Raw genomic sequence first — 16898 nt, forward strand, 5'->3', positions numbered from 1 at the left:
GTTTGTTCTTTCAGTGGTTGCTGGTGCGGTGCTTTACATTGGTGCTTAATAACCATAATCACCAACCCAAACAACCTCAAGTCCAAGACTCCTCCCACACAGAAATGTAACAAAGGACTTTTAGTGTCGTTATCGATCGTTTTGATTGTAATCCTCGGCCACTTTTGTGTTTGTAGTGAATGTAGGTGACTCGGCGATGGTGATGTGCTTCAGCTGGTAAATAAAATGGCCTGTATTTATATAGCGCTTTACTAGTCCCTAAGGACCCCAAAGCGCTTTACATATCCAGTCATCCACCCATTCACACACTGGTGATGGCAAGCTACATTGTAGCCACAGCCACCCTGGGGCGCACTGACAGAGGCGAGGCTGCCGGACACTGGCGCCACCGGGCCCTCTGACCACCACCAGTAGGCAACGGGTGAGGTGTCTTGCCCAAGGACACAACGACCGAGACTGTCCAAGCCGGGGCTCGAACCGGCAACCTTCCGATTACAAGGCGAACTCCCAACTCTTGAGCCACGATCGCCCCTGGAGTCGCTTTATGTCTTTTTGTCCGTTCTGTGCTACACACGAATGACACCCGCTACCTGCAGTGAAGGAAGGAATCTCAATCTTTAGGTCTTAAAAGTTCCGATTTGTCCTACGAAATGAGATGCCTGTTCTGGCGGAGTGATTGTTGGTGCAAACTCGCTCTCAAATATCATTCAATATAATGCCTGTCTCAGAATATATGTTTGTAACAAGTCATATGAACATAATCACGTGTACTTTAGAATAATAGGGGCATTCAACTTTTATTTTGAAAGGGAACATTTTCAAGGTTTTTAGGCAGAATATGACTCAATCATATTGACAGTATTCATAAAGCATGGAAGTATCTAAACGTCATTACAGTGAATGATTCGCCACTACATCCCTTTCTTGATTGTATTTATTCCATCATGAGGTCATTTTGTTTTGTGAGGACTTTTTCTACCTGATGTATTTCTAGCTCTGCATTCAGCTTCTTTTTATGTGTGAGACTGCTAAGGAAGGATTCGATAGCAGTTTTATGTAAATGATTTATTTATACTTACTTTTTTCATAGAGTAATCATGAGACAACCACCGATGTGCAAAACTTTGTAATGTTTACCACTTAACGTCTCTAGCATTTCAGGGCATCACAGGTCAAGGCGCCTTTCTTTGATGTGCGTTTTCTTATGATCATTTGTGGAAATGAAAAGAAAAACAAAAAAACATCTGAAACTTTAATGTTCATTGGAGCAGAATGCGATATTTGTCTTCTCCTCTCAGTTTGTACATAGGATGTGTTCATTGAAATTTATGTACAGCCTTTTTTGTAATAAACAGCTCAATGAAACAAATGACAGCACTGTGAGTTTTGTGCCAATGAGCTGTCTCAAAAGATGGAAACAATCTGCAGCATACTGTAAACATGCTGTCTACTGTATGTTTGTGCCCCCAAATAAAAACCACAAATAAATATAGATTTGTGAATAAATAACTTTCAAAACATGCGCTTATATCTTACCACTGCTATGTGTTTATGTGTAACTGCAGCCTTATTTTAGGAGAAACTGGCTAAATCGAGGCTATCTGAGATTAATTCACGATGTACACAAAGTCTCAAAAGGATGTACGTTCTGGAGGGGGAGGAGGGATGAAGTCGGGTGGTGGCTCATATTCGTAGTCTTCAGTATGGTTTGCGGTTTTGGGTGCTGATAGACCCGCCTCAGGGGTGTGACCACTGGATTTTTCTGTAAAGACACATAAGAATGAAATTAAGAAGTCTTGAGTTTCAGATTCAAATATTCAGGACTTTATGCCAAAAATAACATAATACAAAGATGATACAAAGAAACTGTTCAAAAAATGAATAAAAAAGGTAACACACACATCGAGTCTTGATGAATGAAATATTCAGGGTGAAAATCTTTGCTGATTTAGATTGTTCAATTCATCGAGCACAAACTAAAAAAAACACAAACACATAAAAAAACAAAGTTCAAAACTGAAATCACAGTCTGATCCAACTGGTGCCCCTGTGTAGCTGCATCCAGTCCCAACAGCCTCTGGGCTTCTGGTCAGAAATCGGATCGTGTCCTGCTGGATCTCTTCACAGACATGGATCAGGATATCACTGAGCTCCTGGACAAGTCGCTGTTTGGCAGTGTTGGATTCACCAAAGTTGGATTCAACTCTGGTGAAGGTGAGGGCCAGTCAATGGGCAATCAGCGCCTTCGACGTCCAGGCACTGCTTACACACTTGGGCTGCATGAGGCTGGCTACTGCCCGGAAACAGGAGAAACCCAGTCCTCATAGCATGAACATAATGTCTAATGATAGGCTGGACAAATTCATCCCAGTTCACAACAGTCAGGGTGGTATTCGTCATTCAACATGACACTGCCAAACTGGCACACTGAATAATGTTGAAGGCAGCATAAAATCTGACTATTTGATGCCTGTGACATGAGCCTGCTTTCATTTGTAAAGACGACAGAGTGCCAGTGGTGGACCTGCCAGTTCTGGTGTTTTCTGGCAGTCAAGCTGCACAGTCCTGGGCTGTGAGTACAGGTCCTACTAAATGATGTGGGGTCCTCATGACACCATCACAAAGTGGGATTCTAACAGCTTGGTCAGAAACACAAACGGTAGGCTGTTGGACGTCATTTTATGTTCCTCTATGCACAGAGGAGCAGATACTGGTCGTGCTGGCCTTCTTTGGCCCTGTCCAACTCTTTTTATGTAATAGGCTGTCTCCTAGTATCTCGCCAACACTCTTGAGACCGTACTGACAGACATAACAAACCTAGTGATGCCAAACATGGATGTGCCATCCTGGAGGAGCTGTTCCACCAGTGCAACATGAATGGGCTGCAAACACCAACTCGCTGCATCAGTAGTGACAAGAATATTTCCAAAAAAGGAAACTTAGAGATAAATCAGTCGGGAGGGATACGAAGAGATTAATGATCTGTGGCCACACAAGAGTAAAGTAAAGCAAAAGTAACTATGGGAATGGGTTCATAACTGTACAATGAGAAATAGTTTAAGCTAAACAATTTTAATTTAAAATTTCATCACTCAACGTAAAATAAGCAAATATTTGGGGCTTTGGGCAGCACGGTGGCACTGTGGTTAGCACTGTTGCCTCACAGCAAGAAGGTTCTGAGTTCAATAGGGTGGGGCAAAGTCTCACCGTGGTTTCATTCTTAACCTGATGTGATAGTAATGACCCAAGCCATTTTACACACCATGGCTCATGTGATGATGTACATGATTATTAGAAGGTTAGCGACTACCACCAAAGAGGACGACCCCCACTAGGGTTTAAACGCCTATCCATGTTTTGTTTTTAAAATTGCAGAAGGATGTGAGGATGAATGTCTTCACAAGCTTAACGATTTCCAGTTGCCTTATTTTAGCACACAAAGAACCGTTTTCACTCATAGTGCACAGATTGTTATAATACTTCTGGAAATTTGCATGTCAATATATCTGCATGCAATTCTAAGGGCAAGTAACATTAAGGAGGATCAGCATGTTCATTATTCTAACATAGTTATATCTTAGTACAGACACTGAAACTTACCTTTATATGCAGCAGACTGAAGGGTTTTCGTAGGAGAAGCTCTCTTCATCGCTGCCTGGTAGTTTTTATACAGGGCAGTTCCATACTGAACACACACAGAGGACACAGTGACATATATATACATATATCTTCTATATGTATAAAAGAGGGCTGTGTTTGCACTGTCCATTCATTCACGCCGTGGCAGACATTTCTGGAGTCACATAATTACATGACACACCAAAAAGTAGTTTCTAAAAGGTGTAGACTCCATCCATCAACCTGAACGAGTGGACCGTTTGAACACGGTTTTTAATTTCACTGTGTATGGCAAAGCGAGCTGTGCTACAGTTGGGCTGAATCTGACCTTGGCTATTCTGATGGAGTTGACCCAAAGCACCAGTGTTTTTTCATCATCACAGCAAAGTAACTTGATGTAGGGAGAGTCTTTCTGGATGCATGGGTGCTGGGAAAAGAGTGACAACAAAGAAAGCTTTTATGCCAAAGAGGACGGCCAGTCATTTAGTATCACAGTCCACTTCATTGATGGGGAGAAAAGAGAAAGAAATGGTCAACAGGTATGCTTTCTGGTATCAGAAGGCTCTAAAACGCTGCATCCTACGTTACCCATAAGTCTAATTCTTTTAGCAACCTGGGAAAAGCCAACATCTTTCCAAACCTGCACATTTAAGCTCACAGTTACAAATCCTGTGACATCACGCTGACATCATTTACTCAAGATGTCTTTCAGCGACACACAGAAAATGTCCCACTGTTTTCCAAAGGTAGGGAAGTGGGTCTCATTTATATTAAATTAAATGCTAGATTTTGGTGCTTCTGTAAAAATATATATTTGTAATCCACAAAAGCATCCAGCAGAGGGCAGGCCATGCCAAACTGTAACTACAGAGTGGGCCGTGAATAAGCACTGAAGGGTTAAATCATTGCTCTGCCACTGTCATTGTGGAAATCTTACGCGTGACTAACACTACATCTACAGAGTGCACGTGATTGTCTGGTCAAATTCTTACAGCTAAGAAGAATCTGTTTAACACACTGAGAAACGACCCCAAAAACAGGAAACTAGGTTGCACCCACTGGTCAGTATGGGCGAAACCAATTGAGGTTTTGTTTTTCTAGTACCACTTCCTCACTTAACTGCATCATCTGAAAAAAGCCATCTTGATCTGTTGTGCTGGAGTGCAGCTGTATGCTGAGTGCATCCGGTATCATTTAACTGCGGTCACTTCGGTTGGTGTGATATTTGAAACACATGTTAATGGAGAACAATATGAGTCAGTATGAGTCTTAAGCTACAGCTGAGTAGCCCTCAGATATAAACTTACATGGCCTTCAAATAGTACTACCTCAGGTCTGCACTTTGCACCACTCCATGTTTAGGCCTGCCCCTGAACTGAATTAAAATAAGTGATAAAAACCAAACCACAATCTTCTTGTTGCACTCTGCACTTCTGGTCACTGGTCTGTTTTATTCTTGTATGTTCAGGAAGCCTTCAGAGTGCTTAAAACAGATCAGACTACTTGAACTAATGAGAATGGATGCATCTCAGACTTAAAAATGGTAACTCAGGTAATTTTTCTTATAAGTATGCAAGTGTCCTTACACTGTGACTTTACAAAGAAGGGTCCCGAGTAAACAGCTGATCTTGTTTACAGCGGTTTTGTTGTTGTGTGATTGCAACATCAGCCTATGATCAGAAAGAAGCGTGAAGAAATAGGAAAGTTGCATAAAGGGCTTCTTGATGCCATCGCCACTTTAAGATTCAAGCTGCTGAGCTGACCTTTAGCATGAAGCAGAAGTTGGTGGGAGCTCTGTACTTCTGTTTGTAGTTCTTGGTCATATAGATGTTGATTTTTTCAAAATGGACAAAGCAGGCGAGATCAGTGGACGACTGGAATATAGAAAACAACAGGATATTATGACTCTATGGCAGACAGATACATAGAACAAAAGCTCAGACATTGGCTTCCTTATAAAATAACAAAATGTTTGTGATTTTGTCTCATTGTTTAGCAGCGCTTGTGGTAGGTATTAAAATCAAGGCAGATGGCCTCTGATGCAAATCCACGAGTTCACACTCACGCTCAGTACCATGGAAATTATACTGTTAATCTCTGTTAATCTCCCTTTAATTTCAATGTTCAACACATCATGTTCACACATGTCAAAAGATGTTGATCTTCAGCTGAAACTTCAAAGTCTCACTTCTTGGAACTGTAGATGACCAACGGATGACAGCGCCGTACTTTACTTCTTCTTTTTGCTCTTATTCTCATGTAGACACATAAGACACAAACGTCTGCTCCATCCATGTCTCCTTAAATGATTCCTTATATGTCTGTGATTTGCACATCTGCCTCGCACAGTGTTGCGAATTCTTTCACTCGGACGATTTTTGGTGTCAAGCCTGGACGGGCGGTGTTTGTCTTCTCCGTTTTAGTGACAAAGACGACATGTTTCCCTTTAGCGTCGGCGAGGCAGCAATTCAAATTGTCCATCTTCATTTCTCCAGCTCTTCCTCGTGTCTTTCCAGCTCTGTGATGCTTGACCGCTCAGATGGATGCCATTATGCACTTCACACGCAGGCAAAATATTCTTGGATTGTTGTTTATTGGCTGCTCTCATACTTGCTTTAACAATTCGATTTAGTTCAAGTTTAGTTATATAGCACAAAATCTCAACTACAGTTGCCTCAAGGTGCTTTCTATTGCAAGGTAAAGACCCCACAGTAATACAGGGAAAAATGAGCAAGTACTTGGTAACAGTGGGAAGGAAAAACTCAGTTTTGACCAACATGTTCAGCTTTACACATTTACGATCAGCAGTCCTTCTGTAAAGCTGAATAAATGGGAAGTGAACTGCCTGGCACTAAATCAGGTGAAAAACATTTTACTAAAGCTGTAAATTAGCAAGATTCTGATGATGTTTGTTAGTCAACTCAATTGCTGTATGTGTGTAGAAGTGATCTAAATAAGACTTTGCTACATTGTACATGACATGCAGTAGCAGTGAACTGAAATATGCACCTGAACTGTTGCTAAAAAAAAGAAAAGAAAGCAGGGCTGCGTCATCACTAAGATGGTTTTGTTTTTAGTAAATTCACATGAGACAAAATCAGACGATAGGCGTGCACTACAGCGACTCTTATTTCCAGTTAGAAAGACACTCCTTTATCTGCCTGCTTTACCGCTGCTTTTCTGTTCTTTACCTCACAACCGCTTTCCCACACGGTCGATCTCAATACTGACATCATTACTCTAGTCCAATCACCTTCTTGCCCGCCTTCTTTGAGCCAATAAGCCCCCAAGGATCTCTCCTCATTGAACTGGCTTTTACATTTTAGTAATAAACAGTAAAACGTCTATGACTAAGGGTCTTGTGCTTACAACATGATGTGCCTAAAAAGCTGCATTCTGTCTGAAGGCCACCAGATGGCGACAGACGTGTTTGCAAAAAGTCTGCGGAAACAGCTTCCTGACTTGACCTCTGTAAACACTCCTGCTGAGTTCATGGTTCATCATTTTGGGTCATGCTGAATAAAAAATTAAGTCTATTTTGTAAATCTTGATCATATTATATTTCATAATGAAGGACTAACTGGAATGAAACAACTTGCAAACTGTTGTTGTTAGCAAGCAATGGTGGCGTGGTGGTTGCCTCACAGCAACAGTGCTGGGTTCAAATCCAACATCTGTGTGGATGTGTGTCTTTGAGCTGTGGGGTTAGGTTAACTGGTGCCTGTCTCTCTGTGCTGGCCCCCCTGTCACAGACTGGCCTATCCTGTCGCAGGATACCGATGGTAGCTGGGGATAGGCTACAGCTCTGGTGACAGTGAATTGGAAGATATATACACAACATACATACAACAAAAAGTTATATGTGCTGGAATTCAGTGCATCTATCACAGTATCTACATGTAGCTTAAATGTTTACAGCAGTTCAGGTTTGAGACAGGCCTCATTGAGATCAGCTTCATCTAAAGCCGAGCAGCAGAAAACAGCTAGCCTGGTGTAAGCTGTAGAAATGACTTTGTTCACTCAGGTTGCTAAACCTGTTTTCTTTTAAGCAACAATACAAATAGAAACTTTGATTTGTTATACCTTTGTTTTTCCTTTGGGCACAAAGTAGATGCCCGAAGCCCTGAGCACAAAGTAGCGCGGTTTCCAAACCTTCTTCCCATCTTCTTTGAGGTAAAGTGTGCCCTCTAGGTCGGGAACGATCAAAGTCGAACCCCCGAAATTCTCCTGCAGCGTCAGAGGAATGGCATGAAATGCAAAACTGAAACGTGGCGCCATCAATGAGATGCAAAAATGTGGCACTGCGACTGACCTTGACAAGGAGATCTTTAGCCTGCTGGTTAATCGCATTCAATGCTGCCTTATCCTTTTTCCACATGTAAAATATCTTCACGAGATGAGAAAAGCACAGTTTACTGACTGAGCATTATAACATATAATCACACTTCACCAAGAAGCAGGTGCTCTGTTACCATATTGCTCACCTGAGGGTCTGTGAACATCACATACTTTTGTGGTCTTGGCAAAAAGTAGACTTTGTTTTCACTGTACCGAGTCCAAGCAGACAGTGGTTCCACCAAATGTTCATGATCCTCAAAGGTTCTTTCTGAAATAATGGACAAAAAAGCAAATTAAGGGAGGACACTCCACAAAAAAACTTTGGAAAGTGGGAAATGTGTGCTCAATTCAAGTGAATTCAGTTTTATTTCTATAGCACCAAATTAGAGACTCTAGAATAATACAGACAAAACCTCAACAATTACACAATACCCCTGTGAGTAAGCACTTGGCGACAGTGGGAAGGAAAAACTCCCTTTTAACAGGAACGAACCTCCAGCAGAACCAGGCTTAGCAGCCACCTGCTGCAACCAGTTGGGAGTGAGGGGAGGAAGACTCCTCTGTTATTTTGACTACCTGTTATCATGTTTACGTGTGTGTGTCTTTATCTCACCAATCAGCAATTCGGGGTTGGTCTCACACAGACTCCAGGCAGTGCTGCAGTCACAGTGCGTCTTCTCAAACAGTTTGTCCAAGACCTCTCGCACCGATTGCCTCTCGTCCACCATCAGCGTCTTGGAGCTGCCATCACTCATGAGCACCTTCACAATCAACTGAGAGAGGCACAGTTACTTTAACTCAAGATTAAATGCAAGCTTCGATGAGACACACACACACGCACACACACACACACAAAAGAAAATCTGCTGATCTTACCTTCCTCATTTTGGCTTCTTTCAGCTTCTCTAGAGCTAGTTTTATTTTCTCTGCTTTTGTTTGGGGTTCTCTCTGGAAACATAGAAGAACGTAATCTCTTTTGACGCCCCATGTCCAGGAAATTCTGACTTTATATTTTCTCTCAGTGCAAAACTTTGGTTTACCATTTGCATGTTCCTGCAGGATACATCTGTGCCTGGTGGAGGAGGAAGGGCAGTGGCTGGCTCATGTTTCTGAGTTGTTGCGGGTGGTGCAGTTTGATCGTTTGTACCGCCGATGTTTGGTTCAGAAGTAAGGGGTTCCTGCGCGGCTGACTTTGATTCCAGGTCAGCCATTAGAGCATCCAGATCATTGTCTTCCAGTTCATTAAGCGACTCTGTAAGGAGATTAACTATGACCTCAAGAGGGTGAGTTGGAGAATCATGGACGTAAAGCTGATTAGTTCAAAACTTGAACTGGCAAGGTACATCTATTGAGAAAAAATGAACGAGCAGCATATTCCAGTGGGAATACCAGGGAATCCTGGGAAACTAGGAGCGTACAGTGTCCTGTATCCCCCTTCCACTAAAACACAGTTTGCTTTTGGTTGTTTCAAATTGCTGATATGCCTTTTTTGCACCTCGGCCATAAAAAGCTCATCAGGTACTACAGATGAATCGGTTAAAATTCTCCACAACGTCAAGTCTCAGTCACCTTGCCCCTTGGTCAAAATGGGACCCCGCCATCGGTCAAGTTTTCCGAAAAGCTTGGTTAATGTGATAACTCAAGAAGGAAGTCACCTTGGATTTTCAAATTAATGCCATAGCATCTACTCGGAGGCTGAGGGGGAACGCTTTTCTTCTGTGAAACAGTTTCATCTGCATGACTACTCACCATTCAGGTCGTTGAAGCCAATGGAAAAGGTTTTTTCTGTCTGGGCCGCAGAATCTGCTTCTGGTGAGTCACCTTCAGTCTTCAGACTCTGCAGGGACATCATCAGAGCCCCCCCGCCATCCCCACAGCCATGAATTACAGTTGCATGTCGTGAAAAACACATGTATGATCACATAGGTCGTGTTCTTGGAGGGAAGCAACAGTTCATAGTTTGAGGTGGCGCTTTAAATCGAAACCCTGTGTCCTCAAAATACTCTGAACTGCTGTCTCTTGGTAACTTGTTTCCCTGTACTTCATCACGCTCTGTCTCCGAGCTAAATCGGTAACACGAAACACATTGCGCTCAGTGTTTGCAGGGGACAATAAATCACAAGTGTGTTTGTTAAGAAAGAACGATTCATCACAACATTACATATAATCAGTGATTTATAATTGGGCCTTCCGAACTAAGGAAATGGCTCTGATATTTCAGTGTCCCCACCATTAAAAAACTTGCTATCAAGAAACAGACTCAAACTGTATGATTTTAATTGTTAACATGCTCTGTCTCTGCAGGCTCACTCATAAACAACCTGGGCAGAAAACCTGGAAACAAAATGATGCCTCCGAGCGGGCTGTTCCACCCTGCTGACTGTGCCTAATAACACATTTGGTCATACTGGAGCTGCTCCGTAAATGACACCTCCAAGCCTCTTTAGACCAGACCTTTTTATACTTTCCTTTAAAAAAGATTTTCTACCTCCGAGGCAGTAAAGCATAGAGAACCAACCCAATCAAGGCAATAAGTGGAATCATTTAAATCCTTTTGTTTCTAAGAGTCTCTGGGGGTCGACGCTTAACTCTAAATGCTTCTCTCGCGAATTCTCCTAATAGTCTTTGAAATGGTGTTTATCACTGTGATGGCTTTCCAAAGAGGATGCAAGTCAGAGTGACAAATGGAGCCTTTCTGGTAAGCATGATGTAATACTGAACATAGATTGATTCCATTCTCAGGGCCGTGCTCGTTTGCAGCTTACATGCAGGGGTTGGAAATTGACACTAACGCCAAGTCTCAGACCCAGGCTTCAATCAGTTATGAGTGTATAATGTGTTTCTTGGCGAGTTGCAGTTTTATGATGAGCAGCTTATGTGTGCTTAAGGAAATCTGCAGCCATTGCCCACAGTCCAATCCACAGATGATGACCTCACATGTCAGCATTACAGTCGTCTTGCAAAAACAAAAAGGCTGTAATCAGACAATGCCCAGATTATGACTAAAACACTGAGTGGATTATTCACTTTCATTAACCTGTTCCTGTCTCAAAAGAATGGCATCTTGCACAGTGTCAACATGAAGCACTATTCACACATTTTCCAATCTTTTACAGGGATTACCATGTACCTTAAATGTTCATCAGTTACAGCATCACAATCAAATCAAATCGAAAACCAAAAAAAAGAAAAGAAAACTCACCTGAGAGAGATGATCCATCTCTCCGAGCAGGTGAGTGAACATGGCGTCTATGTCGTCCATCTGCAAACGGTAGAACGAGGAATTCAGATTTTTTAGGAGCAGTAGGGGGACAGAATAATGCAAGATGCAGAAAATAAAGTAGATAATGGTGAACCGCCCTGTAGGAGGCACTAGGAAGTGAAAACTTTGGGCGATTTCAGTTCGTTTTGCGATCAGTTTCGTGTTTGTTTTGTGTCAGTTCTGTTTGTGGAAAACCTGGGGGGGTGCTGTCCGGCATAACAGCTGACATTTTTGTGGCAGGGCCCACACAACCAGTAAGCGTATGCGCACACATGCACAGTTCTGGATGTGACAATCCCCATGGCAACAGGGGATAAACAAAATGCAAAGTGCAGCATCTATTTAGACAGAGCACTCAAGAGCAATGATCCGCTGTGTCATCTCGGTGACTTTACAAAGAGCCGAAGCAGCTGTTTCTGTGCTGCTCTGTCTGCAAAGTCGCTTCAATTCCTTGGACAGCAAACGTGGAGCTTGTGACCTTCCATTTTCTAAGTGTTCTCTTTAGTATGAGTGCACAGCATAGATACATTTCTTAAATAAGCTAAATAGTTTTCACCTCCTGTAGATGCCATCTGTGTAACTCTTTGTACAGTCTGTGATTGAAAAGCGATAGCTAAAACTCAAATGCTTTGTTTTCTTCGCACTAAATTGATCAGCCCTGCAAAAAGGCTTCATTGAGATCAAAGGTTTTCACCAGACCAAATTTTCTGTGGAATTCAGTGTCTGGGTTTTTCCATATGGGGGCGGCATCTTGCCAGCTTTAGGTCTTGTATGTGGATCGGCTTGAAAAGCAAACTGAAGAATGAGCCCTCTGCTTCTTGCCAACTCTGCAAGACTGTTGCAATATGTGGTTATCAATACCAGTAGATGCACTTATTTTGAAAGGAGCCCAGCAGCTTACCCTGACTCTGAAAGCTGCACGTACAGCAAATATAGAGGTGGGGATGGTGGTAAGATTTAATATAGTCGTTTTATTTGAAGCGACTTGCCTCTTTTGTATGTGCTATTTTATGAGCTCAGCAGGTCATAAGCATGATACCATTTCCTGATCCTCACACACATCATGTTTTTCTGCACTTTTACTATGACACATAAGCACGTAACACTGCAGTCATACAATGGCTCTGCAAGTTTGCATCTATTATTAGCTTTTCTTATCTTTTTTGCTCTAATTTCAAAATGTGTGAGGTGGAAACTGTTTCCATTCTTTTTTTGTACATCGTTAGATTTTGCTCTTGTTTGTGCAACTGACTGTCTTTAACATTAGAAATGCAATCTGATCTACCCATCTTAACATGCTAACGTATAGTTTTGCACCCTGTCCTGTTCTGTGGATTTTATCTTTTGGGTTTTTTTCTCTTTCATCTAAGAACCGTACACTGGTTATAAAAGATGAACACCTGGGCTATTCAGAAACAGCATCTTTAAGTTAAGGGCTCGTGGGCAAACTTTACTATTTAGATTATTAGTATTAATTTGTCATTTCTAGTAATTTGAGGATTTCAAGTTCTGTATTTTTTCTCATTTTAGCTGTGATTTGACTCAATGAGTCACTATTAATCCTGTTAGCTGTATAAAGTTTTTTACGTTTACATAAAAAAAAAAAAGGTAATCTGCTTGCTCTGGCTGAAAAAATTTGCATGGACCAAAGAGGTGTTGTTACAAACTGTAAAAATGAAAACTGTTATCTAAAGGACGCTAAAGTGCCCCATAGATCTAAAGAGTGCTGTCATTTTAAGTGAAACATTTCTTCACGTTTGTAATTAAAAGCAAGACTTTGTCCCTACTTTTCCCAATACTGGCTCTAGGTTCTATGTTTTGTATATATATACTTTGAAGTATTAAGCTTGAAGAATGAAGTACCTTCAGGGCTATTTCAAATCTAAATCACTTTCATCCAGCCTAAAAGACCTATTTCAACAATGAGATGCAAATGTATTCCCTGTATTCGCAATTCAGTTCACTTCAGTTTTATTTATATAGCACCAGATTACAACAAGAGTCGCCTTAAGGCATTTTAGATTGTAAGTTAAAAACGCTACAAAAATACACAGAAAACGGCAACAATCAGACCTCCTATGAGCAAGCGCTTGGCAAAAGTGGGAAGGAAAAACTCCCTTTTAACAGGAAGAAACCTCCAGCAGAACCAGGCTCAGGGAGGGGCGGGGCCATCTGCCTCGACTGGTTGGGGGTGAGGGGAGGGAGACAGGACAAAAGACACACCAGTGGAAGACTGCCAGAGATTAATAATAAGTAATGATTACATGCAAAGTGTTATATAAAGACACAAGGTGAGTGAATTGCATCATGGGAAGCCCCCAGCAGCATAGGTCTGATGCAGGGTAACTAAGGGAGGACGTTTTAAGCCTAATTGCGATTATGGACATTGAATAATAAAGTCGAGGTCAGTAATATAAATAAACGATGACCACAGCAGACATCGGTTGGGCTGTTTAGCTTGGCCCTAATATATTGCAAACATTAAAGTTGCAGCTTAAAGTATAGAACATGCAGATTCTGTCCTGTGTGCACTGAGTCATACATGTTGTTTGAAACATGTATAAACTGTCTCTGCATAACTTGCGCATTCTCATGCGACAGATGCGCGTCCACTGTGCCATCTCTGTTGCTCAGTCTCATTCTGTGTTTACGCCGAGCAGTAAACAGACCATTAAAGTGAAACGGGGTAAAAGGGGAAGAGTGGAGCGAGATGTAGCTCACTAGGTATTGCTTCCACATGAAAGTGAAATTTTTGGATCGCTACAGAACTTTACCTCTGGACTTCTGCGTCACACATGTGAAACTCATTCCAATCCTCCGTCTCCTTTGTCTCGTGTAACCTTTTCGTTTGATTTTTCCCGATTAATTTCAACAAATGTGCATTTGCAGACTGCGCTCATGAAAGCAAGCATCGCAAACACCACATTTGTTTATGAATTCCATGCTCTCATCAGGCATGTCAGAGTGTTGCCTCTGCCTCCCGATGTGGTCTCACACATCAACAAAAACGAGGCAACGCCAAGAGACACGCAGGCGGCCGTGCCAAAGCCTGAGCACAAAAAGCGATTTATTGAGATGTACGTGCATGAAAGGAATCACATTGCATTGCCTGCTAACAGTAAACCAACATGTTTTCTCTCTTCTTGCGGTCGAGAGCTTCTTGCTGTTTTCTAATTAGTTGCACAACCGTCCACTGGCTGCTGTGAGAGGGCATGTGTTTGTCTTAAGCAAAGCTGATGTGGCCATTCAAGTATTTAACTCTTAAAAGAACCAACAGAAGGCAGAAATGTGTGTATGCACAGTAAGCCAAAAGCTTTACATACTTCAAATGATTCGATTCTTATCCATCGCTCACCATGAAAGTGTGATCACTCTTAACGTCAGGCTGCAGTGTGACAACCAGCCCCAAAATACAGCGAGAGCCAGAGCAACAAGAGCATCACTGAGCTGATCTGGACTTACAGCTACATGAAACAACCAAAACTCGCAAAAGCAAGACTGCAGCTCTTAAATGCTGATTTAATCATGCTCATTTTATTTAAGGCTATCCTGCAGCACAGCACTGAACTGTTAACACAGTAGTTCTGAATTTAGTAGTAGCATATTTTTTATTGTATTGATTTACTATGAAGTTCCAACCAACTTAAATACAAACTCTATCTTTCATTAACACATTTTTAGCATTCTTACCTTTTCTCTGTCTTTGACACATGGAAGCATCACAGAGTGAGTGTCATTGCTGCAACCCTGACAGGTCAGTCTATATGTGAGCGCTTGCACATGTGACTTTGTCTGCACTGCCTGATATGCTACAGATATTCGCTCAGCTTCCTCTGAAATCAGGAAGTAGATCTAAGTTTTTCTGGTAAAGCAGATAGGGCTTAAGTAGTGCTCTGAGCTCTACTTCTGGCCTGGCAGGGCCACACAGTTGTTTTCACTACTTTATTCTGGTAAGAGCTATCAGTAGTTCCTTAATGTGGGAATGTGCTACTGATATATACCCTTTTATTGTAGTACTTAGTCAATACAAATTTGCATTTACAATACTTATTATTTGAATGGGGGCTGGCGATGTCAGCAACCTTCCAGTTTCCTTTAAAACTCAGATGTCTGAGAACATTTTAGCTTGTTTTTTCTCACATTTGGTTTACTTATACTTGTTTACCATACCTGACATTGATCTGTGATGTTTCTTTTATATTTTACATTTGGTCTACATAATATTTACGAGGTTGATTGGTGGGAAATCATTTGAAAACGTCGTACAACAAAAGGTCTTTTAGAAAACACACACAAAGGATTAGAACATTTTGAAATATGAATGAAAACAGATCTTATATTTATTATATTCAGTGCAATAGACTACACAGAACCCTTGCAGATTACAATAAAACAAAATGCTGTTTTGAGTTTAGGAGAGTGGTGCGCATGTTTCAGCTTTTCCCTGATGCAAAGTGGTTTTGATAAGATGAAACTGTTTCTTGTCATTAAATGTTAAATGTACTGAATCCCTGCTGCACGGCCATATGTTAATGTTTACTTAATGGAACAACAGCACGATGTTCTACCAAAGATTGTTTATGGACAGTGGTGGAGTGGAGTGGAGTAGAGTGGAGTGGAGTGGTGCAAACAGCTTTAAGCCCTCAAACAAAATCGTATTTGACAACTTTGAAATGTGAGCGAGCAAAGCGCAGAGGAAAGCGAAAGAGCTGCTGGAATAGATGCATAGAATAAACATGATTCATCAGGATGACACCTCTTCTTTATCTGTCTGTCATTTTAAGATGTGGTGTACTTTTTTTTCTCCTTTGGTGCTTTGTTTTTGCACGATCACAAATAAAATGCACACGACTTAGTGCAGAGGTGCGATTGTAGACAATGCAGTGTAGTGTGTTTAATATTTAAAGCACTGCTGTGCAGATGTGCAGATAGAATGTGTAAAATCTAATAATGTAAAAACTGTAACAAATATTTTTGTACTGAGGCTTTTCAGATAATAGAAGACCCCCCCCATCTGGCTTTTAATCACTGTGAACCTTTGTTCAGCGTTACTGAGACTTGTCGCCATATTCAGAGTCCTATGTGGTCTCACACTTGCTAATTTATGTGTTGCACCTCCGACATTAGCTGGCAACTGTGCATATGTGTGTGCACATTGCACTTTAAGCCCTCTGTACAGCCTTTTGAGAATGTCTGCATTGCCAGCTCAGGACATCTATCGTGGCTGTTTGTAAGCTCTTCTTCTGGTTGATTTACAAGAAAGTAATGTGCAGCTACACACAGGCTTCCTTGGTGTATGATGAGAGGGCGAATGCCATTTTGCTGTGAAAATAAGAAGAGAGGGGAGCATTTAAGTGCTTCTAATGTGGGTTAAAGCTTTAATCAAAGCCATGTGGGGTCAGAGAAGGGAAATGAGAGTGGCAATAAAATGTAATAGAGTTTACATTTTACAGGAGAAGCCGTTTTGACTCCAGCTTTGTAATATACCAGAGTTGTGTTTAGAAGTCAGCACTCTACCCAGAACCAAAGAGGAGATCAAAGCTTTGATGTCATTTAAAGTTTTTCATTCTGACGGGGCTTGTTAAAAAGCCACAGGGTTAATCCTGTCATCCAAATCAATCGTAAAGGGCGAAGAAAGAAAGAGTTACATGTGAAAGATTCTGTAAACAGTCCGTGAAAT

The 16898-nt window shown here is 41.5% G+C and overlaps 1 protein-coding gene across 1 annotated transcript; it reads right to left on the reverse strand.

Moving 5' to 3' along the window:
• Positions 1-1631: 1631 nt before the first annotated feature.
• On the reverse strand, positions 1632-14938 carry LOC146613842 (amyloid beta A4 precursor protein-binding family B member 1-interacting protein-like). Its single transcript, XM_085378516.1, has 13 exons — positions 14909-14938; positions 11159-11218; positions 9706-9793; positions 8997-9208; positions 8833-8904; positions 8570-8729; positions 8103-8224; positions 7931-8005; positions 7702-7845; positions 5382-5492; positions 3947-4045; positions 3601-3685; positions 1632-1762 (listed from the first exon to the last, which is right to left on the reverse strand). The coding sequence occupies exons 1-13, from the start codon at positions 14936-14938 to the stop codon at positions 1632-1634; spliced, it is 1389 nt and encodes a 462-aa protein (XP_085234642.1).
• Between the last annotated feature and the right edge of the window lie 1960 nt (positions 14939-16898).

Source organism: Diplotaxodon limnothrissa, linkage group LG18 (genome assembly GCF_057381915.1).
Source record: "Diplotaxodon limnothrissa isolate DT_005_m linkage group LG18, D_limnothrissa_male_GT1.1, whole genome shotgun sequence".
Taxonomy (NCBI): domain Eukaryota; kingdom Metazoa; phylum Chordata; class Actinopteri; order Cichliformes; family Cichlidae; genus Diplotaxodon; species Diplotaxodon limnothrissa.